This window comes from Chiloscyllium punctatum, chromosome 7, assembly GCF_047496795.1.
Source record: "Chiloscyllium punctatum isolate Juve2018m chromosome 7, sChiPun1.3, whole genome shotgun sequence".
In the NCBI taxonomy this organism is placed as follows: domain Eukaryota; kingdom Metazoa; phylum Chordata; class Chondrichthyes; order Orectolobiformes; family Hemiscylliidae; genus Chiloscyllium; species Chiloscyllium punctatum.
Window position 1 is genome coordinate 115,755,456 of NC_092745.1, and position 25,488 is coordinate 115,780,943.

Sequence of the window (25,488 nt, forward strand, 5' to 3'; positions counted from 1 at the left end):
TCAAAATTCTCTCTCAACTTTAAATATACACAAAGACTATGTCCCACAGTTCTCTGCAACAAGGAGCTCCAACCACTCAATCCTCAGAAGAAACTCATCCTCATCTTAGTCCTAGAATTAAGGGGCGCCAATTTAAGACTATGCCCTCTGATCCTAGATTCGCCCACAAGGGAAACAGCCTCTCAGCATTTACCCTGTCAAGACCCTAAAGAATCCTCCTTTCAATGAGATCACCTCTCTTTCTTCTAAACTCTCATAAGTCGAGTCCCAAACATCTTTAACTTCTGCTCATAAGACAATCCTTCCAAATCAGAGATCTTAATGAACCTTCTCTGAACTGCCTCCAAGAAATGATTATAGAATCCCTACAATGCAGAAAAGGGTCATTTGGCCCATCAAATCTGCCCAGACCTTCCAAACAGCAACCTGCCCTTTCACCCTAACCCTGCATTTACCATGGAGAGGGCACTTAGCCTGCACATCCTCGGACACAATTTAGCATGGCCAACGCACCTAACCAACATATCTTTGGACTGTAGGAGAAAACCAGAGCACCTGGTGGAAACCCACAAAGATGCAGGGAGAAAGTCTGTATGGAACTTGCACAGTCACCAAAGGTTGGAATTGAACCTGGGTCCCTAGTGCTATGAGGCAGCAATGCTAATCATGTGCCACCATGCTATCCTCTTTCATTAAGGGGAACAAAACTGCTCACAGTACTCCAGAGGTGGTCTCACATACACCTTGAACAGTTGCAGTAAGATTTCTCTACTCTTATATTCCAACTCCCTTGAAATAAGTGCCAAAATTCCATTAGCCTTCTGAATTTTATGTGCAAGTACCCTAGGTCCCTCTGTTAGCTTTCTGCATTTAAATAGTACTGTATTGTTCTTCCTTCCAAAATGAACAACTTCATAGTCCCCTACATTATACTCCATTTGCCAACTTTTTACACAATTACTTTACCAATCAATATCTCTCTAAACTGTTTGCATCCCTCATGCAACTACCTTTCCAACTCTTATCTGCAAATTTGGCTACAGTACATTCACTTCCTTCCTCCAAGTCATCATTATATATTGTAAACAATTGTAGTCGCAGCACTGACCTGTGGAACCCCACTGGTTATAGGTTACCAACCCGAAAAATAATCCTTACTCCCACTCACTGTTTCCTGTCCATTAGCCAATTCTCTATCCATGCCAATGAACTATTTCTAAAACGGTGGGCTCTTATGACTTGATCTATTGTGAAGTACTTTGTCAAATGCCTTCAAGTGTCCAAATACAGCACATCTACTGATTCCCCTCTAACTCCTCTGGTTGAGACTTGCTCGAAAAACTCTAATAACTTAGTCAGACATGACTCCCCTTTCACAAAGCCATGCTGACTCTGCTTGATTACGTTATGATTCGCCAAATGATCTGCTATTACTTCCTTAAATTATTGATTCTAATACCTTTTCGACAAAAGATGCTGCGCTAAATCAACAGTTAGCTACTTTTGCCTCCACCTCTTTTGGATAGGGGTGTCGCATTAGGAGTTTTCCAATCCTCTGGTGCTCCTCCAGAATTCGATGATTTTTGGAAAAGTACAATCAATGCATCCACCATTTCTATTGGTACCATTTTAAATGCTAGGATGCAAGCCTTTACCCCCATTAGTTTGTCTAATTCACCGTCACTAAAGAAATTGTTTGTATTTAATTCCTCCTTTGTACTCTATTATTAAAGTGATGTTCAAAGTATCTTCAACTGTAAAGACAGATGCAGTGTATCTGTTTAACTTGTCTGCCATTTACTTGGTTCCAAACCTGTCTCCCCAGATTCATATTCTAAGGGGTCTATGTTCACTTTGATCACTCTTACTTTTTGTGTGCTCAAAGAAGCTCGGACTGTCAGTTTTTATATCCCTTGCTCATTTTCCCTCAATTTATTTTCTCTCATATTATCATCTTTAGAGGCTTCCTTTGAAAAAACGTCTGAGTCAAATCCTATTGAAATGAAGGTGCAGGCTTTAAACCAGAGACACAAAGAGGAGAGAGCCCTTCTTGCTACACAGACACTCAGTGTCAGTTTAGCAGAGAGACATAGGAAAACAGAGCAAAACCAGGTCCTTCCATGCCAAGCAGGGAAAAAAAATGTTTTTGTGTTAACCACCAAGCAGTGTTCTAGTGAGGTTGGATTGCCTTTTTGAAGAGGCATATGAAAATTTAAAGACCAAGTCTACTTGATCGAGTTGAGAAGATTGAGGGAGACTATTTTGTTTTGAAAGGACTCTCGATAATCTTCCTGGTGAGGCAGGGAGAAAAGAGCTTGTTAAAAAATTTCTGGGAGCACCTCTGGACTTTATCAGAAAGCTACATATCTGATAAGAGTGCGGTGTCACATAGTTGTGGCATGGGGTTTTTGGTTAGGTTAATGGTCACAACGCCATTTCTCCTGTTTAGTGCATTTGTTGCCTATTGAGAATTGTTTAGCTATGTTGACTTTAGTTTCTTGTCATAGTAAATGTATTAAAATGTGAAATGATTTCAGTTGGTTGCAGGGAAATTCACACCTCATTTTAAATTTTGGCATTATATTGGGGTAACCTCTGCTTTGGATGAAACTGTTAAGAGTGCGTCCTCTTCAACATTTCTGTACAGATCCCAATCACTATATGCAAAATTGCCCATCAACTAGTGCAATTTGATGGTGTGATAGAAGTTAATTTATTTTAAAATTTGCTTAAATTATACCATCAATTTTATAATATAAAGAATGGTATAGTTTTATAAATACAGATGAAAATGAGTTTATCACAAAGAAATAACCACTTTTACCACATTCACTACTTGTGAATAATCCAAATTTAAATGAAAAATTTTAAAATTTAAGAACCCAATTTCCTAGATCTATTGGGGTACAGCAGTGATTTCAAATAAAAGTACTCCTAAAAACTTAAAAGTTTTATTAATGGCCTTGCATCAGTGGTCTGGCTCCCGAGTGCCAGGTCCCGAGACGTCTCGGACTGTGTCTTCAGAATCCTCAAGGGGGAGGGTGTGCAGCCAGAAGTCGTGGTGCACGTTGGCACCAACGACGTAGGTAGGAAGAGGGGTGGGGAGGTCATTTAGGAGCTCAGGGAGTTAGGCTGGAAGCTAAAAGCTAGGACGGACAGAGTCATCATCTCTGGGTTGTTGTCGATGCCACGTGACAGTGAGGCAAGGAATAGGGAGAGAGTGCAGTTGAACACGTAGTTGCAAGGGTGGTGTAGGAGGGAGGGCTTCAAGTATTTGGACAATTGGACTGCATTCTGGGGAAGGTGGGACCTGTACAAGCCAGACGGGTTGCACCTGAACCAGAAGGGCACCAATATCCTGGGAGGTAGGTTTGCTAGCACTCTTTGGAGGGGGTTTAAACTAATTTGGCAGGGGGATGGGATCCGCACTTGTAGTCCAGCAAGTAGGCTAGCTGTTTGTCAGGATGTCCAAGAATGTAGGGAGGCTGTGGAGAAGGTAGCACTGACAGGGAATACTTGCGGACACAGAGATGGGTTTAAGTGTGTATACTTCAACGCAAGGAGTATCAGAAATAAGGTGGGTGAACTTAAGGCGTGGATCGGTACCTGGGACTACGATGTTGTGGCCATCACGGAAACGTGGATAGAAGAGGGACAGGAATGGTTGTTGGAGGTTCCTGGTTACAGATGTTTCAGTAAGATTAGGGAGGGTGGTAAAAAAGGAAGGGGGGTGGCGTTGCTAATTAGAAATGGTATAACAGCTGCAGAAAGGCAGTTCGAGGGGGATCTGCCTTTGGAGGTAGTATGGGCTGAAGTCAGAAATAGGAAAGGAGCAGTCACCTTGTTGGGTGTTTACTATAGGCCCCCCAATAGCAGCAGAGATGTGGAGAAACAGATTGGCAAACAGATTTTGGAAAGGTGCAGAAGCCACAGGGTAGTAGTCATGGGCGATTTCAACTTTCCAAATATTGATTGGAAGCTCTTTAGATCAAGTAGATTGGATGGGGCAGTGTTTGTGTGGTGTGTCCAGGAAGCTTTTCTAACTCAGAATGTAGATTGTCCGACCAGAGGGGAGGCCATATTGGATTTGGTACTTGGTAACGAATCGGGACAAGTGATGGGCTTGTTAGTGGGTGAACATTTTGGTGATGGTGACCACAATTCTATGACTTTCACCTTGGTTATGGAGAGAGATAGGTGCGTGCAACAGGGTAGGTTTTACAACTGGGGGAAGGGTAAATACGATGCTGTAAGACAGGATCGGAGGAGCATAAGTTGGGAGCGTAGGCTGTCAGGGAAGGATGTCGTGGAAATGTGGAACTTTTTCAACGAACAGATACGACGTGTCCTTGATGGTCGTGTGAGGGAACCTTGGTTGACGAGGGAGGTTGAATGTCTAGTAAAGAGGAAGAAGGAGGCTTACATAAGGTTGAGGAAACAAGGTTCAGACAGAGCGTTGAAGGGATACAGGATAGCCAGAAGGGAGCTGAAGAAAGGGATCAGGAGAGCTAAGAGAGGGCATGAAAAATCTTTGGCGGGTAGGATCAAGGATAACCCAGAGGCATATGTGAGAAACATGAGAATGACAAGAATGAGGGTAGGTTCGATCAAGGACAGTAGTGGGAGACTCTGTATTGAGTCAGAAGAGATAGGAGAGGTCTTGAATGAGTACTTTTCTTCAGTATTTACAAACGAGAGGGACCGTATTGTTGAAGAGGAGAGTGTGAAACGGGCTGGTAAGCTAGAGGAGATACTTGTTAGGAAGGAAGATGTGTTGGGCATTTTGAAAAACTTGAGGATAGATAAGTCCCCCAGGCCTGACAGGATATATCCTAGGATTATGTGGGAAGCGAGAGAGGAAATTGCAGAGCCGTTGGCAATGATCTTTTCGTCCTCACTGTCAATAGGGTTGGTACCAGGGGACTGGAGAGTGGCAAATGTTGTGCCCTGTTCAAAAAAGGGAATAGGGATAACCCCGGGAATTACAGGCCAGTAAGTCTTACTTCTGTGATAGGCAAAGTAACGGAAAGGGTACTGAGGGATAGGATTTATGAGTATCTGGAAAGACACTGCTTGATTAGGGACAGGCAGCACGGATTTGTGAGGGGTAGGTCTTGCCTTACAAGTCTTATTGAATTCTTTGAGGAGGTGACCAAGCATGTGGATGAGGGTAGAGCAGTGGATGTAGTGTACATGGATTTTAGTAAGGCATTTGATAAGGTTCCCCATGGTAGGCTTATGCGGAAAGTCAGGAGGCATGGGATAGAGGGAAATTTGGCCAGTTGGATAGAAAACTGGCTAACCGGTCGAAGTCAGAGAGTGGTGGTAGATGGTAAATATTCAGCCTGGAACCCAGTTACAAGTGGAGTTCCACAGGGATCAGTTCTGGGTCCTCTGCTGTTTGTAATTTTTATTAATGACTGGAAGAGGGAGTCGAAGGGTGGGTCAGTAAATTTGCAGACGATAAGATGATTGGTGGAGTTGTGGATAGTGAGGAGGGCTGTTGTCGGCTGCAAAGGGACTTAGATATGATGCAGAGCTGGGCTGAGGAGTGGCAGATGGAGTTCAACCCGGTCAAGCGGGAGGTTGTCCATTTTGGAAGGACAAATAAGAATGCGGAATACAGGGTTAACGGTAGGGTTCTTAGTCAAGTGGAGGAGCAAAGGGATCTTGGGGTCTATATTCATAGATCTTTGAAAGTTGCCACTCAGGTGCATAGAGCTTGTAAGACGGCCTATGGTGTATTAGCGTTCATTAGCAGAGGGATTGAATTCAAGAGTCGTGAAGTGAGGTTGCAGCTGTACAGGACCTTGGTTAGGCCACATTTGGAGTACTGTGTGCAAAGATGTGGAAGCTTTGGAGAGGGTGCAGAGGAGATTTACCAGGATGTTGCCTGGAACAGAGAACAGGTAGTACGAGGATAGGTTTTCTCATTGGAACGGCGAAGGATGAGGGGTGACTTGATAGAAGTTTATAAGATGATCAGAGGAATAGACAGAGTAGACAGTCAGAAACTTTTTCCCCAGATACAGAGTGTTACAAGGGGGCATTAATTTATGGTGAAGGGTGGAAGGTATTGGGGGGGGGGGGGGGGTGATGTCAGGGATAGGTTCTTTACCCAGAGAGTGGTGGGGGCATGGAATGCGCTGCCTGTGGGAGTGGCAGAGTCAGAATCATTAGTGACCTTTAAGTAGCAGTCGGATAGGTACATGGATGGGTGCTTAAGCTAGGATAAATGTTCAGCACAACATCGTGGGCCAAAGGGCCTGTTCTGTGCTGTATTGTTCTATGTTCTATGTTCTAGAAGGAACAAATGTTTAGAGCAAATAATAGAATACTGGTAACTCCCACTGGAGATACATTTGTCCTGGGATAAGCCTTGTAGTCAGGTTTTGCTTCTAATGCTATGGTAATTTAAACTAGAACAGTAAAATTGAAGGTGATTCATATTTCTGCATACTGTACTTCAAGACAAGTCACGTTGCCATAGTCGGAGGTTGGTACAATTATAGTTAAAGGCATCTGGATGGGTACACGAATGGGAAAGGTTTACTGGGATACGGACCAAGTGCTGGCAAACAGGTCTAGATTAATTTAGGATATCTGGTCTGCATGGACGGGTTGGATCGAAGGGTCAGTTTCCGTGCTATACATCTCTATGATTCCTCTCTCATTACAGACAAAACTGGTTGCGAGTTTAACCTGAGGGTCATCATCCCACAAGCAAGAAATTAAGTTGAGACGGCTGGACCTTCAAGGTAAACTCAGCTGGTACCGAAACTGAACCCATGCTGTTGGTGTCACTCTGCACTGCATCCAGCCATCTGAGCTAACCAAAAACCCTTAGTCTGCAATGTACATTGCTTGGGGTAAAAAAAAAGTGCAAAATTTCATTATTGTTTGTGTCAATTACCCTGAACTGCTTAATTAATTTTAAAAATCAGCACAAACAAGCAGCAAGTTATGGCATTTTACATTGAGGAAAAACTAGGAATTTCAGGAGAGTCAAAACAAAAAGCAAAAAAATTTGAAAGTTAACATCTGTTTAAGATCAACAGTTACAGAAGATGATCATTTCTTTATTGAAAATAAAGTGTGACATGTAAGCATAAAAAAACTGAGACAATGAACAGAAAGGGTTCTCTATCCTTTCATATCCCTAAAAATATTTTATTAAATGGCATAATTATGCATATTTATACTAGTAAATATTAATGCTACCATATTGTACAATGTTCCTTTGAGGGTGATTATGGCAGGGAATTTTAATTTTCCCAACAGACTGGGACTGCCATAGTATTAAGGGTTTAGATGGAGAGGAATTTGTTAAGTGTGTAAAGGAAAATTCTCTGATTAAATAAGTGGATGTACCTACTAGAGAAGGTGCAAAACTTTACCTACTCTTGGGAAGTAAGGTAGGGCAGGTGACTGAGGTGTCAGAGGAGGAGCACTCTGGGGCTAGCAACATAATTCTATTCGTTTTAAAATTGTGATGGAAAAGGATAGACCAGATCTAAAAGTTGAAGTTCTAAATTGGAGGAAGGCTAATTTTGACAGTATTAGGCAAGAACTTTCGAAAGCTGATTGGGGGCAGATGTTCACAGGTAAAGGGATGGCTGGAAAATGGAAGCCTTCAGAAATGAGATAACGAGTGTTCAGAGACAGTATATTCCTGTTAAGGTGAAAGGAAAGGCTGGTAGGTGTAGGGAATGTTGGACGACTACAGAAATTGAGGATTTGGTTAAGAAAAAGGAAGCATATGTCAGGTATAGACAAGATAGATTGAGTGAATCCTTGGAAGAGTGTAAAGGCAGAGGAGTATACTTGAGAGAAATCAGGAGGGCAAAAAGGGGACATGAGATGGCTTTGGCAAATAGAATTAAGGAGAATCCAAAAGGGTTTTTACAAATACATTAAGGACACAAGGGTAACTAGGGAGAGAATAGGGCCCCTCAAAGATCAGCAGGGTGGTCTTTGTGTGGAGCCACAGAAGATGGGGGAAGATACTAAACGAGTATTTTGCATCAGTATTTACAGTGGAAAAGGTTATGGAAGATATAGACTGTAGGAAAATAGGTGGTGACATCTTGAAAAATATCCATATTACAGAGGAGGATGTGCTAGATGTCTTGAAAAGCATTAAAGTGGATAAATCCCTTGGACCTGATCAGGTGTACCCTAGAACTCCATGGGAAGCTAGGGAAGTGATTGTTGGGCCCCTTGCTGAGATATTTGTATCATCGATAGTCATAGGTGAGGTGCCGTAAGACTGGAGGTTGGCTAACATGGTGCTACTGTTTAAGAAGGGTAGCAAGGACAAGCCAGGGAACTATACAATGAGCCTGATGGTGATGGTGGGCAAGTTGTTGGAGGGAAACCTGAGGGACAGGATTTACATGTGTTTGGAAAGGCAGGGATTGATTAGGGATAGGCAACATGGCTTTGTGCATTGGGAATCTTGTCTCACAAAAATTAGCTTTTTGAAGAAATAACAAAGAGGAGTGGAGGGCAGAGAGGTGGCCGTGATTAAGGTTAGCAAGGTTACATCTCATGGATGATAGGGAGACCTAGTGGAGGAGTGGGATTGTGGGAGATATAGCAGTTTGGATCAGTAATTGGCTTGCTGAAAGATGACAGAGGGTGGTGGCTGATGGGAAATGTTCATCCTGGAGTCCAGTTACTAGTGGTGTACCACAAGGGTCGGTGTTGGGTCCACTGCTGTCGTCATTTTTATAAACAACCTGGATGAGGGCATAGAAGGGTGGATTAGTAAACTTGCAGACGACACTTAGGTCGATGGAGTTGTGGATAGTGACGACGGATGTAGTAGGTTACAGAGAGACATAGTTAAGCTGGGCTGAGAGGTGGCAAATGGAGTTTAAGGCAGACAAGTGAGAGGTGATTCACTTTGGTCAGAGTAACCGGAATGCAAAGTACTGGGCTAATGGCAAGATTCTTGGTAGTGTAGATGAGCAGAGAGATCTCTGTGTCCAGGTACACAGATCCTTCAAAGTTGCCACCCAGGTTGACAGGGTTGTTAAGAAGCATACAGTGTTTTAGCTTTTATTAACAGAGGGATCGAGTTCCGGAACCATGAGGTTATGCTGCAGCTGTACAAAGCTCTAGTGCGACCACACTTGGAGTATTGTGTACAGTTCTGGTCACCGCATTAGGAGGAGGATGTGGAAGCTTTGGAAAGAGTACAGAGGTGATTTACTAGGATGTTGCCTGGTATGGAGGGAAGGTCTTACAAGGAAAGGCTGAGGGACTTGAGGTTGTTTTCGTTAAAGAGAAGAAGGTTGAGAGGTGACTTAATAGAGACATATAAAAGATAATCAGAGGGTTAGATAGGGTGGGCAGGGAGAGCCTTTTCTAAGAAAGGTGACAGCGAGCACGAGGGGGCATAGCTTTAAATTGAAGGATGATAGATATAGGACAGATGTCAGGGGTAGTTTCTTTACTCAGAGTAGTAAGGGTATGGAATACTTTGCCTGCAACGGTAGTAGATTCACCAATTTTAAGTACATTTAAGTAGTCGTTAGACAAGCATATGGATGTATATGGAATAGTGTAGGTTAGATGAGCTTCAGGTTGGTATGACAGATCGGCACAACACAGAGGGCCAAAGGGCCTGTACTGAGCTGTAATGTTTTGTGTTCTATTTGGATACAGAACTGGCTCAAAAAGGTAGAAGACAGAGGATGGTGGTGGAGGGTTGTTTTTCAGACTGGAGGCGTGAGACCAGTGGAGTGCCACAAGGACTGATGCTGGGTTCATTACTTTTTGTCATTTACATAAATGATTTGGATGCGAGCATAAGAAATATAGTAAGTTAGTTTGCAGATGACACCAAAATGTGAGATGTAGTGGACAGTGAAGAGGGTTACCTCAGATTACAACGGGATCTTGATCAGGTGGGCCAACGGGCTGAGAAGTTTAATTTAGATAAATGAGAGGTACTGCATTTTGGAAAGCAAATCAGAGCAGGACTTATACTTAATGGTAAGATCCTAGAGATTGTTGCCGAACAAAGGCTTTGGAGTGTAGGTTCATAGGTCCTCGAAAGTGGAGTCCTAGATAGATAGGATGTGAAGGTGGCATTTGCTATGCTTTCCTTTATTGGTCAGAGTACTGAGTACAGGAGTTGGGTGGTAATGTTGTGGCTGTATGGGACATTTGTTAGGCCACATCCTATCGGAAGGATGTTGTGAAACTTGAAAGGGTTCAGAAAAGATTTACAAGGATGTTGCCAGGATTGGAGGATTTGAGCTATAGGGAGAGTTGAATAGGCTGGGGCCGTTTTCCCTGGAGCGTCCGAGGCTGAGGGGTAATCTTATAGAGGTTTATTATATTATGAGTGGCATGGATAAGATAAGTAGGCAAAGTCTTTTCCCTGGGGTATGGGAGTCCAGAACTAGAGGGCATAGGTTTAGGGTGAGAGGGGAAAGATGTAAAAGAGACCAAAGAGGCAACTTTTTCACACGGAGGGTGGTACGTGTATGGAATGAGCTGCCAGAGGTGGTAGAGGCTCGTACAATTGCAACACTTAAAAGGCATATGGATGGATGTATGAATAGGAAGGGCTTGGAGTTCTATGGACTGGTTGCTGGCAGATGGGACTAGATTGGGAGTGGGATATCTAGTTGGCATGGATGAGTTGGACTGAAGGGTCTATTTCCGTGCTGTACATCTCTATGACTCTAAGTAATGGAATTTCACCTTGAAAATTTAAACATGCAAATTCTAACAAAAAGCTTAACAGACTAAAATATTTTCAAGTGAAATTTCCTTTTGTACTTTCATTAACATGACTATACTAACTATACTATTTTTCTTCTCAAAAAGTAATTCGCAAAGAATACAAAGATTAGAAATCATCTCAAAAGTTCTTTTATACTAACTGTGCTAACTGAAAATATAAACTAAGGACATCACAGGATCTTGGTGGCTAACAAACACCTACTAATGTATAATTATACTTACACTTTGTGAAGTCGATCCAACACAATCTGTTTGCGGATCTGGTGCTGTGCAGCAAAATCCAACAAAGGAAGAACTGGATCCTCCTCTTTACTACCCTAAATTCCAAATAAAGATACCCTTTACACAAAGTTAATTCAATACTTAAATAAGACTGAAGTTTTGGTGATATAGTAATTCAACACATTCCCTTGTACCTTTGGAAAGCAGCTTAAATTCAGCCCAGATAAATGGGATAAATAATAATAAAAAGCATGCAGACTGAACACTATCTTCAAACTTTTTATGGATACTTATTCCTATTACTCAAAAGTTTAAGCCTACTCAAATTAGGATTCGGTGTCCGAAATCAGAACATTTTGTTGCAATCAAATGTGGTATTGGACCACAAATAGAAACAGTTGTTACAAACAATTAGTTCATAACTTGTGTTTTTTGGAATATAACCTTTAGCTTTAGAAGTGGAAATGGATGTAGATAAATGGAGAGGCATCTGACCAAGAAACTAATAAGTATAACTCTTGATATAAATGCATTTCAATAGCCTGAAGATCATTAGTTAAAAATTGACATGTTTATCTTCAAGACCAGAATTAGAAATGTAAACAATGATCATCAGATGACTCATTTGGATTGTTTGGTGGAGCCAAGGTGTCTATTATCTGCATAAAAAAGCTAAAAGCTAAAAACAATTGTGAGAAATCCAGTTGTAAATCTCCAAAAAAGTGTTATCAATTATTCATATTGATTACAAAAGCAAAACGTTGTATTAAAGGCAAACATTTGATCTGTATTTCTGACTGAAGCCATTTCAAATGGTTAGTCACGCTGCATGTTAAACGGAAACTATTATTGTGCAGAATGTAGATAGGGATCAAGCATTGAATGGGCAAGTCATAGGGGAAAACAGTAAAACAAAGTAGAAAGTAGAAAAAGACAGGTACCTTTCTTTGTTTACAATTCCTGGAGGGCAGCCAAAAGTGATAACAGTAAGAATATGGGATGACCATACTTATGAAACAGCAAGATTTTTAAAAATTAAAGAGAATTTGATTTTAGAATAATGTTAAGATGTGAAATGACTAAAGAACTTATTTTATAAAGTCTGAGATGCCCACATGTAAAAGAATAAATATGCAAGAGGCAGTTAATGCTTGGAATTGGATAGAAATATTTGATAGCTGTTTAAGGAATATTATAAGTATATTTTAATGGACAGTAAAAGTGCTCCAAGACTCATGGATGATTCCGAATGATAATAATGAGATGCCTCAGTTGGAGGAGAAGATAGAAACAATAAATATGTTTCATTGAGAACTTGGAATGATCTATTGTGGTACAATTCAACTTAATACATCAATGTGGGATTCACATAGGTTATAATGCAGAGGCAGACTAGTTTAAATGAAAAAGCTCTACTTGGAACAATTAAAACTTTGGAAACTATAAAAGGAATGTTCGTAAATTTGATACAATTCAAGGACTTCAGGATTTTTCAGAGAGAGAATGTTATTCAGTGAGCTAATATGTAGATAAACAATATCAAAGATAGACAATGACTATACATATCTTCAAAATATCACACCCAATGTGCTGCTGTAATCAATAGTCTAACATTTATAGACAGTAGGCAAATTCCAATGTTTCCCTAAAGTTCCAGCTATTAGAATGTGAAACTACAGCGCAGGAACAGATATTTAAGCCCACTGTCTGTGCTGACCATGATGCTATACTAAACTAACCCAACCTGCCTGCACATGGTCTGTATCCCTCTATTCCCTGCCTGTTCAGGAGTCTAAATACCTCAAATGTTGCTTTTATATGTATTTCTACCATGCCCACTGACAACAGACTCCAGGCACCTACTACGTTCTGTGTAAAAACACTTTCCTGGCACACCACCTTTAACCTTTTTACCACTCACCTTAAACATATGCACTCTAGTATTTTACATTTCCACCCTATCCATGCCTCTTGTAATTTTATATGCTTGTGTCAGGTATACATTGCCTGACAGGTATATCTTCAGCTTCCGATACTCTATTGAAATTAATCAAATGTGTCTAACCCCTTCCGTCGAAATCAGGAAACATCCTGGTTAACGTTTTCTGCACCCTCTCAAAAGCCTCCACGTTCTTCCTATAGTGTGGTGACCAGAAATGCACACAATGCTCCAAATGTGGCCTAACTAAAAACTTTTATACAGCTACAAAATCACTTGCCTACATTTATACTCCATGCCCTGACCAACGAAGGAAAGCATACTGTACCCCCTTCTCATCACATTCAAAGAGCTAATGACTTACACCTCAAGATTCCTCAGTTTATCAATGCTTCTAAGGGTCCTGCAATTCACTGCATACTTTCCTCTTTCATTTAACCTCAAAAGAAAATGCATCACTTCACACTTGCCCGGATTAAACTCAGTCTGCCATCTCTGTGGCAAACTATCCAATCTCCTAATGCCTCCTTCCACAACTTTTCATTCATCTGCAAATTTACTAATCAGACGACCAACATTTTCATCCAAATCATTTTTATATATTGCAGATAGGAAAGCTCCCAGTACTGATCCTAGTAGAACTTTACTTGTCACAGACTACCAGTCAGAAAAAAAACCCTCCACAACTACCCTCTGTCTTCATTGACCAAGCCAATTTTGCATCAAATTTACTAATTCAACATGGATCCCATGTGACTTAGTCATCTGGTCCAGCCTACCATGAGGGTTTTTGTCAAATGCTTCAGTAAAGTCCACGTAGACAACATTCACTGTGATACCCTCAATCATTTTTGTCACTTGCTCAAATTAAAACTCAACTGAATTCGAGACAAGACCTCCCCTGCACAATGCCAAGCTGACTATATCTAATAAATTTATTACTTTCCAAATGTCAGTAGATCCGGTCCCAAAGAATCAGACCCTTCGGTCCAATTCGTCCATGCCAATCAGATATCCTAACCTAATCTAGTCCCATTTGCCAGCACTTGGCCCATATCCCTCGAAACCCTTCCTATTCATATACCCATTCAGATGCCTTTTAAATGCTGTAATTGAACCAGCCACCACTACTTCCTCTGGCAGCTCATTTCCGTACACGCACCACCCTCTGCGTGAAGAGATTGCCCCTTAGGTCTCTTTTATATCTTTCCCCTCTCAGCCTAAACCTATGCCTCCTAGTTCTAGATCCCTTGTCTATTTATCCGATCCATGCCCCTCACGATTTTATAAACTTCTACAAAAGGTCATCCCTCAAACTCCAACACTCTAGGGAAAACAGCCCCAACATATTTAGCCTCTCTCTATAGCTCAAACCTTCCAATCCTTCTCCAATAAGTTTCACTACCACTGATGGGGCTCACTGGCCTATAATTTCCTGGACTATCCCTGGCGCCCTTATTAAACAAAAGGAACAACATTGACTACTCTCAGTCTTCTGAGACTTCAACTATGGCTAAAGAGGATATAAGGATTTCGGTCAAGGCCCCAGCTATCTCCTCCTTTGATGGCTTCTGTTTCTTGGGATAAGTTCCATCATACCCTGGGGACTTACCTAATAATGTTTTTCTAGACATCAAAGTCACCCCTTCTTTATGTCAGCATGCCCTAGAACAGTAACATATCTTCTCTTTAATATTACAACCATCCTCATTCTTGTCCTTGGTAAATACCGATGCCAAGTATACATTAAGGACCCTACCCACTTACTCTTGCTCGACTAAAATTCCCTCCTTTGTCCGAGGTACCCTCTTGCTTTAAGTATAAAAAAAAACTTTGGGATCTCCTAAATTTTACTTGCCAAGCACACTTCATGGCCCCTTTCAAGCCTCCTAGTTCCTTGTTTAAGTTCATTCCTGCTTCCTTTACTTCTGATTTCAGTTGCCTAAATCTTACATATTCTTCCTTTTTCTTTTAGACTAAACTTTCCAAATGTCTGATCATTCAAGGTTCATAAATCATGCCATCTTTATCTTTCATCCTCACAGCAACACACCGGTCCTGAACTTTGATCAACTGGCCTTTAAAAATGCTCCCACGTCAAATGTGGATTTACCCTCAAAGTCACTTCCAATTTAATTTCTCCAGTTCCTGCCTAATACTGTTGCAATTAGCCTACCTCAATTTAGCTCTTTCACTAGAGGTCCAGTCTTAGACTTACCCATAACTATCTTAAAACTTATAGAATTATGATCACTGCGCCGAAAATGCTCCACCAATGCAACCTTGATCATATGCCCAGGTTCATTCTGCACTACAAGGTCAAGTACAACCCCTTCCCTAGTTGGAGTATCTACATACTGCTTCAAGAAAGTCTCCTGGTGCACCTAACAAATTCTGCCCCATTTAAGCCCCTAACACTAAGGGAGTTCGAATCAATACTGGGGATGTTAAAATCACCCACTCTAACAAAGCTGCTGGTTTTATACCTTTCCAAGATCTGCCTACATATCTGTTTTGCTATCTCCGATCAGTTATTGGGAGGCATATAGTATAACCTCATCATTGTGACTGCAACTTTTTATTCTAGAGTTCTACCCCTTTGGCTTCCCTGGATAATACCTCCAATACATCCTCAGTGTAGCTGTGACACTCTCCTTAAAATCAATAACGCAACTCCCCATCACTTTTATATCCCTCTCTAATCACACATGAAACATTTACTACATTAGATTACTTACACAGTGTGGAAACAGGCCCTTCGGCCCAACAAGTCCACACCGACCCACCACCCACCCAGACCCATTCCTGTACACCTAACACTACAGACAATTTAACACGCCCAATTCACCTAACCCGCACATTTTTGGACTGTGGGAGGAAACCGGAGCACCCGGAGGAAACCCACGCAGACACGGGGAGAATGTGTAAACTCCACACAGTCAGTCACCTGAGGCAGGAATTGAACCCAGGTCTCTGGCGCTGAGGCAGCAGTGCTAACCACTGTGCCGCCCATTTAAGCCATGGAATGTTGAGCTGCCAATCCTGCCCTTCTTTCAATCAAGTTTCAGTGATGGCTTCCAAATTGTAATTCCATGAGTTAATCCAGGCTCAAAGCTCATCGCACTTACTTGTTATACACCTTAAATTACACCCACTTGCCTTGGAAGAGATCCTGTTGATCCAGACATCTGAAGCCCTCCTTCCTGCACAAGTTCTTTAGTCATATTCAACTATAATATCTTCCTGTTACATTCCTGTTGCAATGTACAACAACTAATTGTGGTGCCACTAATCTGGCTGTTGCTTCATCTCACCTCCCCCAGCCCAAGAAGCCATTCCCCTGCAACAGTATCCAAATAATATCCTTATTTGATGGGCTTCTGCACTGTCCTGGCAGTCACCCATCTACCTGGCTAAACCTTTGATGTGACCACATCCCTGGAAGATCTATACAACTTTCTACCACTTGCATGTTCCTCAGAGTCCAACTGCTGCTCCAACTGATCCATGCAGTCAGAGGAGCTGCAGTTGGATACTTCCTGCAGACATAGTTGTCAGGAACATTGACTTCTTCCTGATCTCCCTCATCTCACAGAAGAAACATACCAATCAACCAACTTGCCATTACTGCCCAACTAGTAGTACATGATTATTTGGTAGCATGGAGTTAAAGTGGGCATTTTACTTCAGGTAGGGGGCATATTCAACATAAAGAAGTAATTAAGGAATGAGTGAAAACTGCTGCTATCTGTAGTGGTAAAGATTAAAGCACATCAGAAGGGAACAAACGTCAACCAATTAGGTACCATAGGGATTGAGGTAGGCACTTAAGTAGTAACATTAGTAGCAATTGGGTTGGAGAAAGTAAACAAGCTAGATTTATACAGGCAGAAGAGGAACAAATGAATGAATAGGATGTTATAAAGAAGGTTAACCAAATCATCCAGGAGATGGGAAAAAAGGTCAAAAGATCTATTGCCTAGTATCCAAATGATGATATGTAGGACAACACTCAGTAGATTAATCTACTAGATTAACTCCATGCAAGTTGAAGGCAGGAAAGACAATGCGATTGCCAGGGAATGTCCAGGCTAGTAGCAAGGAAGAGGGATTGCAAGCGAGAATTAACTGATTTTTGAGAAAGTCATGCAAACAGCTGCATTGACTGGGATAAGATGTTGAGGACCAGCTGACCAAATATGACAGAGGAATGGAACAGGCAGAAATGGAACAGCTTGAGATAATCAATGTAGTTGATAAGATCATGGTTAAGTCTATGCCAGAGGAGCTAGGCCTCAGGCCACAATAGTCGAGACATTATGAAATGAAGACAATTAACAAGACATGCCTCTTTACTGACATGGAAGGAAAACATCATTGCAAGCACTGGTCATAACTGGAGTACAGTAAATCCTCCATATCTGAGAGATCACAACTCATGAATTTGCCTATCTGTGCCAAAAAGTAGCAACAAAATACAACATCCATGGGAAAACTTGGGTGTCTGCAATTTTTAACCTATTTTTAGCCTGTATGTTTAATGAACTCTGCACTTGCGAATTTCATCATTCACGAGGTTTCACAAACAAAACCCTTGTGCATACAGAGGAGTGATTTTAAGTCAGTGACTGATATAAGTTTTCCAAAATAATTAGTCACAGGAGTATCAATCAATGTTTCAATAAGTGTTAAAATATTGAAACCTATAAACAGGAGCTTCTTTAAAAAGTACAAAAATAAAAAGTTGACACATCATTTGCTGTTTTGCACATGGTATACTTACTCTTCTCTGCTTACTTAGACACCTCATTTAAAGCACCTATCTCTCAGTCCTTCCTTAGCCAAGCAAAATAATGAAAAAGGTGAAGTCACCATAGTCAAACCAGACCATATGGCAAAAACAAGGACTGCAGATGCTGGAAACCAGATTCTAGATTAGAGTGGTGCTGGAAAAGCATTGCAGATGAAGGGCTTTTGCCCGAAACATCGATTTTCCCATTCCTCAGATGCTGCCTGACCTGCTGTGCTTTTCCAGCACCACTCTAACCCAGACCATATGGCTGCTGTTGCAGTAAAGACGCAACTGGTGGTGGTTTAACTGGAGGGTCACCATACCTCAAGTAAGGGGAGAGGTCGAGAAGGAGAGTTCTTCAAGGTAACCCCAGCTGGTGTGGGAATTGAATCCATGTTGCTGGCATCACTCTGAATCACAAACCAGCTGGGCAACTAACTGTTGGGTTAACTCTATTATTAGTTAAATTTTCTTTCTCCAGGTTTGCCTGCAAATTTTAGATGCTAATCTTTGTGTTGAACCTTAAATGGAGACAAATTGCCTATGAGAAAGGTTGAGGTATAAGGTTAGGGTTGGGAAATTTGAGACAATGGCTACAAAATTAGATAATCAGTCCTTTTGTTCTTCATGTATGGATCATATCTCGTGGTCAAACAGAAGAAAAACAAGATATTAGGTTCAATGCCCGTTCTTCAGTGCTACCTAATTTCAGGGGTTGATTAGCTCAGTTGGCTGGACAGCGGATTTGCAATGCAGGGTCACATTGTCAGCATGGGTTCAATTCTTTCAATGGCTGAGGTTACCATGATGGACTCTCCTGCCCTCACCTGCACTGAGATAATACTCAGGTTAAATCAATACCATTTCTCTCAAACCAGACAATAGCCCCATGATGCCATTGACCTTTTTAATCTCATTTCAATTACGGTCACAGCAAAAACTTGCCTCTTAACCTCAAAGTCTGACCATTAAAGGAGAAAAGGTGGACAATTCTTCTTCCCGATAAGTATCTGGAGACCCTTGCTGAAATTGTTTGTACTTGTCAATTTAGGATGATTTTAAAGCTAGTTTGTCACACCCTCTATGATCAAAGTGCTCACTTTGGATCAGATTAAAATGATATTGTGGAACTGTACCCAAATGAAGACAAAGTGCAACTGAGTTGAGGAGAGCAGTAATGTGTATCAGAAAATGGGAAATAAAAAGTGTGGCATTGGGAAAGAGGAGTCCTCTTTAACCACCACCTTAGAATGAGCTACTCCAGAAACATAACTATGGCAGTAATCAAGATGATTGTAAGTTGTTACCAGATTTATTGCTTCAACTCATTCTCTTATCCTTAATATTGTTAAAGTCCCCATAAGCCAGAAAATCAAAAAGTTACAAAATCCTCTGTAGGCCTGCTACACACCAGAATACAGCAAATGCTTCAACTTAAGTTATAGAAAGTAATTTCCTGATACAGAGGATGATTTCATGCTATAGCATATAATTCGATAACGGAACTCAAAAACTGTGTGTTAGAGTTTATTACTTACCAGCACATAATTTACAGATCGATGATTTTCATCACAACAGTGTTCACTGTCTTTAGGCAACACATACCGCCCCTTATAAAACTCTCTGACCTTAAGATGAAGAAATTCAGATTCCTGTCTTAATTGTTCAAAATTTGGTAATGGTCTTGCAGTGGTTTCTGATGCTCCAACTTGTTCAGCTTTGGTCTGGTCATTGTCTCCAGCATTTTCATTAGGGTTGGCAATTTCAACCACTTCCAGACTGTCCAAGTCATCTTCATCAAGTTCTTCTTGCACAGTTACAAAAGATGTTGGACTTGGCCATTTTGGTGGCTGTTTTGCACATTTTGAATTGGAACCATAAAGGAATCTTGATGTTTCTTCCGTCCTCCATTCAATTAGTGTTTGTCTTAGTAATTCTAGCACATTACTTTTGCCTGATATGCCAACACCTGAAGTAGAATGGCTCAACTGTTTTGATTTTGCTATCAGCATCTTCAATGATGCAGCACCCTTCTTACTTAAGCCCTGTGTTGTAAAGTTTTTATTTGCTTTCAATGTTGTCAGAGACAAGTTTTTCTCTGATATCAGGGAGCACTTTTCTACTGGTGTAAAGATCAACTGTTCACTTTTTCCACTTTGGGATGACCTAGAACTTGATGTCTCAGCATTCTTAACATGGCATTTCTTCAATTCTTGTAAAACATTGTCTACTTTATGATCCATTTCGGAATGTTTTGACACTGGTATCATTTTCTTAGATTTTATAATCATATCTGGTTGCTGCTTTTCAAGCTGTTTCTGTGCTGACACTTCTAAACTACACTTTTCTCCCATAATTATGTTGGAAACAAACTCTTGGTCAGAGTCTCCACTGCTATTGCTTTCACTTGAGGAGGTAGACACATCCTGATCTTCCAAAAAGGGAGAATCATCAATGTGTGATGCATGGATGCTTGAACTTTGAAGCTGCACTTCTTCACCGGCGCTACCCCTATAAGTCAAGAATAAAATATTATAAACAATGACAGAAAAACTAATTTCAAGTTGACAGCCATTAAAAAATTCTGATTGCACTTTAGTAGTCAAAATTATAAAGTAGTGGCTAATGTAAAATTTAAGTAGACAGGCAGAATGTTTGGATATAATGGTGGCGTGGGTTTTCCAATGACTAGTCGTTTTTACAGCATTGATGGGAATTCCATGTCAGGTTATAGTTAATGTCTATGCTGCCAATTTTTTTTCAGGAGTCTTGGGCTTGTATTTAATTCCCTGAAGCTGCCTTAATGCCACAAAATGAGGGACAAAATCAAAATGTGCATGCATTTATCATTTCTGTTGAAAAGCAATTTTTAACTTTTAGAGAAGCGCTGAGGTCTTTTCAGCAAAAAGCTATTGCTTACAAAGATTGATCATGAGATGGTGCATTAGCCAAATATAAAAACAACTGTCCTTTTTTTAATTTTGTCTTGGACAAAAACAAGCTGAATTTCAGAGGCAGGTACAGTGTATTTGGAGTGCCTTATTTCCCCATCCAGCTTCATTTTAATTTAATTTCTCCCTGTTCTTCTCCCCTTTCTGATTGTTATTGCTGTACTCACCTCTGGTTGGCAGTGTTCGTTAAAATAGCAATTTACTAGTGTCAAGGGGGAATTTGATAGACGTTCTTAAAAATAAGCCAATCTCTAGGGCTTTTATGATGCACTGGTGATTCGCTACCTCTGGAGTTGGCGCTCAGGTTCAAGTCCCACCTGCTCTGATTTTAAAAAATAAACAGCTGGGTCTCTCCTGGTTAAAGCAGCCAGCCATAAGTCCAGGTATCAGACGTCATAGTTCTCAACTACCTGCCTCACTTTCAAGGCTACATTTGTGTAAAAATCTCTGAATGGGTGGATAAGAAAATTATCTAAGAGCTGAGTTCTTGTGCTATTGGACTGAGTAGTGTCTACCTCTAGATCAGGTGGCTTGGGTTCAATCCTAACTGCTCCAGAGGTGTCTGATAACATTTGATCAGGCTGACTTAAAGTATCTAAGCTCAGAGTTCTTTATATTGCCCTTCGTTGGTTAGGGAGCTTGGAATACACTCAAGGCATCACAGGGCCTGCAGTGTATTATCAACAGCTGGGTAGCTTTTTGGTAGCCAGTACAGACACAACAGGTGAAATGGCCTCCTTCTGTATTGTAAAACGCTATGGTTCTAACTGTCCTTTCTACTTCATTTTAATTTAGTCTACTTCATCTGTGTGCAAGAGTTAACAAGGGAGAGAAAGAATTATTGAGAGGTTGTGATTGAAAGTGCTGCTTCTGATTAGGTGTAATAACAACTATGTTACTTGTAATGCGATGTTTTTTGCACATGCACAATAGTAGCTGCACCTAATGTGACATTACCCATATACACTTTCTTTACAAAATAGAAAAACGGACTGTTAATGCTTATCTAAATTTACAGACAAATGCGCCATCTCCTGGTCATTTGTACACAACTTTTACAGAATGTTTGTAAACAGTAGCCTCTTCAAAAGGTCTTAGCACTTCCCTAAAAATTAGCATTTTCCTATCAAATGAACATAATCACATTCCAATTTTATTGACCACATTTGTTGCATTAAGGCATCTTCAAAGAATTAAATACAAGATCAAAGCCCAAATGTCCTGAAGACAAGCAGCAGCACATTTAAATGGCATTGATTCATTTTAAAAAGACAGTCAATACACATGCATGGCTTGTGCTACTGCCAAGTATTTTCATCATATCTCCATGCTGACTAAATGATGAGTTATTGATTAATAAATCAATGTAATATGATTTGACTGGAAAATGTGTAACATGCTGGTCATGACCAAAGTTTTCCTTAAATTTATTATATGTCAAATAAACAAAATTATAGTTCACAAAACGTCAATTAAATCATTATGCATACCTTTGTTCCTTTAACAAGCGGCATACAGAAGACCTATAAAACAGAAGACATAATTTTCCATAATTTAAAATCCACACAGACTTTTCCAATTTCTTCCATCAGTTAAACTTAAACCTCTCCATTAATTGGACGACTGCCCAAAACTACTTTAGAGGAGACTTTCATTCCCTTACTGAAGGTTGGATTTCAACCAATTTCCAAAAGGGAAAAAGAGCAGAGATAACCCAAGCCTCAGAGGCACCCATATTATCACTTTTTATTGGCTAGGTGAAAAAAAAAGGCTCGAAAAGTTCACAGTTATTTTGAGAAAAAGCTAAAATTTGAAATGCAAATTTATGATGCCATTGACACACATCCTTATAGCTATCATAGGATCATGGAGATAAACAGCATGGAAACAAACCCTCAGTCCAACTCGACCATGCTGATCAGATACCTTAAATTAATCTCGTCCCATTTGCCAGCACTTGGCCCACATAAACCTTTCCTATTCACATACCCATCCAGATGCCTTTCAAAATGTTGTAACTGTACAAGCCTCTACCACTTTCATGCAGAGAGTGGTGTGTGTGTGTGTAATGGGCTGCCAGAGGAAAAGTTGCCCTAAGGTTCCTTTTATATCTTTCCCCTCTCACCTTAAACCTATATACCCTTTAGTTTTGGATTCCCCACCCTGGGGAAAAAAGACTTTGTCTATTTACCCTATTCATGTCGCTCAACATCTCAAACCTCAGCCTCCAACCCTACAGGGAAAACAACCTCAGCCTATTCAGCCTCTCCATATAGCTCAAATCCTCCAACCCTGGCAACATCTTTGTAAATCTTTTCTGAACGCTTTGAAGTTTCACAACATCTTTCCAAAGGGGAGAGAGATCAGATTTGCACACAGTATTCCAACAGTGGCCTAACCAATGTCCTGTACAGCCACAACATGACCTCCCACTTCCTATACACAATGTTCTGCCCAATAAAGGAAAGCATACCAAAGGCCTTCTTCACTATCCTATCTACCTGCAACTCCACTTTCAAGGAACTATGAACCTGCATTCCAAGGTCTCTTTGTTCAGCAACACTCCCTAGGACCTTACCATTAAGTGTATAAGTCCTGCTAAGACTTACTTTCCCAAAATGCAGCACCTTGCATTTATCTAAATTAAACTCCATCTGCCACTTCTCAGTCCATTGGCCCATCTGATCAAGATCCCATTGTACTCTGGGGTAACCTTCTTTGCTGTCCACTACACCTCCAAATTTTGGTGCCAACTGCAAACTTAGTAACTATATCTCCTTATTTTCAAACCTAAAATTATTCATTTAAATGACCCACTACCGATCCTTGTAGCACACCACTTGTCACAGGCCTCCAGTCTGAAAGCAACCCTCTACCACCACCCTCTGTCTTCTATCTTTGAGCCAGTTCTGTATCCAAATAGCAACTTCTTCCTGTATTCCACGTGATCTAACTGTGCTAAATAGGCAACCATGAGGAATCTTGTCAAACGCCTTACTGAGGTCTATATAGATCATATCCACTGCACCGACCTCAATCCTCTTCGTTACTTCTTTAAAAATCTCAATCAAGTTTGAGAGACATGATTTCCCCACATACAAAGCCATGCTGACAATCCCTAATCAGTCTTTGCTTTTCCAAATACATGTAAATCCTGGACATCAGGGTTCCCTCCAACATCTTGCCCACCACTGATGTCAGGCTCATTGGTGTTTAGTTCCCTGTCACTTCCTTAACCACCTCTCTTAAAGAGTGGCACTACATTAGCCAACCTTCAGTCTTCCAACACCTCACCTGTGCCTATTGATGATAGGAACATCTCAGTAAGGGACCCAGCAATCACTTCCCTAGCTTCCCATGGAGTTCTAGAGTACACTTGATCAGGTCCTGGGGATACTGAAAGTTCAATGGAAACAATGCAAATTCTAAGAACAAGCCATAAATTTAGAACAAATACTTCACCTTTCTTGATCCCGTGACCATAATGGGTTCTTTGGAATCTGAGCTTCTAAATATTTGGATGCTTTGTAACAAAAATTGCTGCAAAAACACTTAAAATAATTGATTTTAAATTAGTATTTATATTTCTAGAAATTACCTTTTCTTCAATTTAAACATTCAAGAATAGACTTTTGTTTAAACTTAAAATTATATTTTTCTTATGGTGTGCCCCATGCTCAGGTCCCCATGATCATAACAACATAACATCTTGTACCTTGTCAAAGGACAAGTACATGGTTGGACTGTTAACAGCTGCAGAGGCAAAGCCAGAACCACTTTTTACTTACAGTCAGTGAATAGTAAAGAGTAGACAAACCTGCACCACTAATATTTTTTCGAATTTTGAAACTACTTCAGTAGGGGTTTGGTAATCTTTTATTGCATCATCCAAGAATTTACACAATTATGGGCAAGTGAGCAAATTTTGATACATGGGTCTGATCATAATTAAAAGATTGACGAGGTAAAAACAATGACTGCAGATGCTGGAAACCAGATTCTGGATTAGTGGTGCTGGAAGAGCACAGCAGTTCAGGCAGCATCCAACGAGCAGCGAAATCGACATTTCGGGCAAAAGCCCTTCATCAGGAATAAGGGCTTTTGCCCGAAACTTCGATTTCGCTGCTCCTTGGATGCTGCCTGAACTGCTATGCTCTTCCAGCACCACTAATCCAGAACATAATTAAAAGATTGTCCACTGTAGAATAATACGAATAGTTAACAGGCACTTTTTTTCTCTAGAATATTTAACTTTACAGTCCATATGTTTTGGACTCCTAGAAAGACAACATAGTCATTATTTCCAACCTCTGTTCTATCAAATTACACAAAAAAAAAACTGGAAGCAAAAACTATTTCTGACAGCTCTGACATAGACAAATAATACTAAATGAAGAATCTCAGTGTTTAACAATCTAAATCTTTATCGCAGCTTTTTAAAGTGTCAGTCACAAACTGAACATGCTAAGTAAAACATAACTTGAATACTTGTGGATCAGTTCCAGTTCTATTAGTAATTGGTACCCATCCAAATTGCCCTCAAAAAGTAGCTAAGAGTGAGATTGGAGTCTCACACAGATTAACAACAAGTAAAGACAAGTAATTTCTATTCCTAAAAGGAAATTCGGGACCTCAATCTCGTTTTTTCACAAAACATATTATTGATGACTGAATTCAAATTCTCAAACTTTTGTTAAAAATTTGAGCACAGATGCTCTGCATTTTAAGCCTGGTTTCTGAATAGTTAGCCAACTGAAATGCTACTCAGTAATAATAGTACTTGTGTACCATTCATAGATCAGCAACATGTCTCATATTACTAC

The 25,488-nt window shown here is 40.5% G+C and overlaps 1 protein-coding gene across 2 annotated transcripts in view; it reads right to left on the reverse strand.

Moving 5' to 3' along the window:
• The window catches only part of rpap2 (RNA polymerase II associated protein 2), a 135,815-nt gene that overhangs the window by 91,722 nt on the left and 18,605 nt on the right, over positions 1-25,488 (reverse strand). Inside the window, exons 5-8 of one of the 2 annotated variants that reach the window (XM_072574689.1) lie at positions 24,128-24,216; positions 22,156-22,188; positions 19,253-20,225; positions 10,984-11,078 (exon numbers count right to left, since the gene is read on the reverse strand). In XM_072574689.1, the coding sequence (XP_072430790.1) occupies positions 10,984-11,078; positions 19,253-20,225; positions 22,156-22,188; positions 24,128-24,216 (1,190 nt within the window). The remainder of the gene's footprint in view (positions 1-10,983; positions 11,079-19,252; positions 20,226-22,155; positions 22,189-24,127; positions 24,217-25,488) is intronic. The other variant, XM_072574691.1, reaches the window with a different exon arrangement.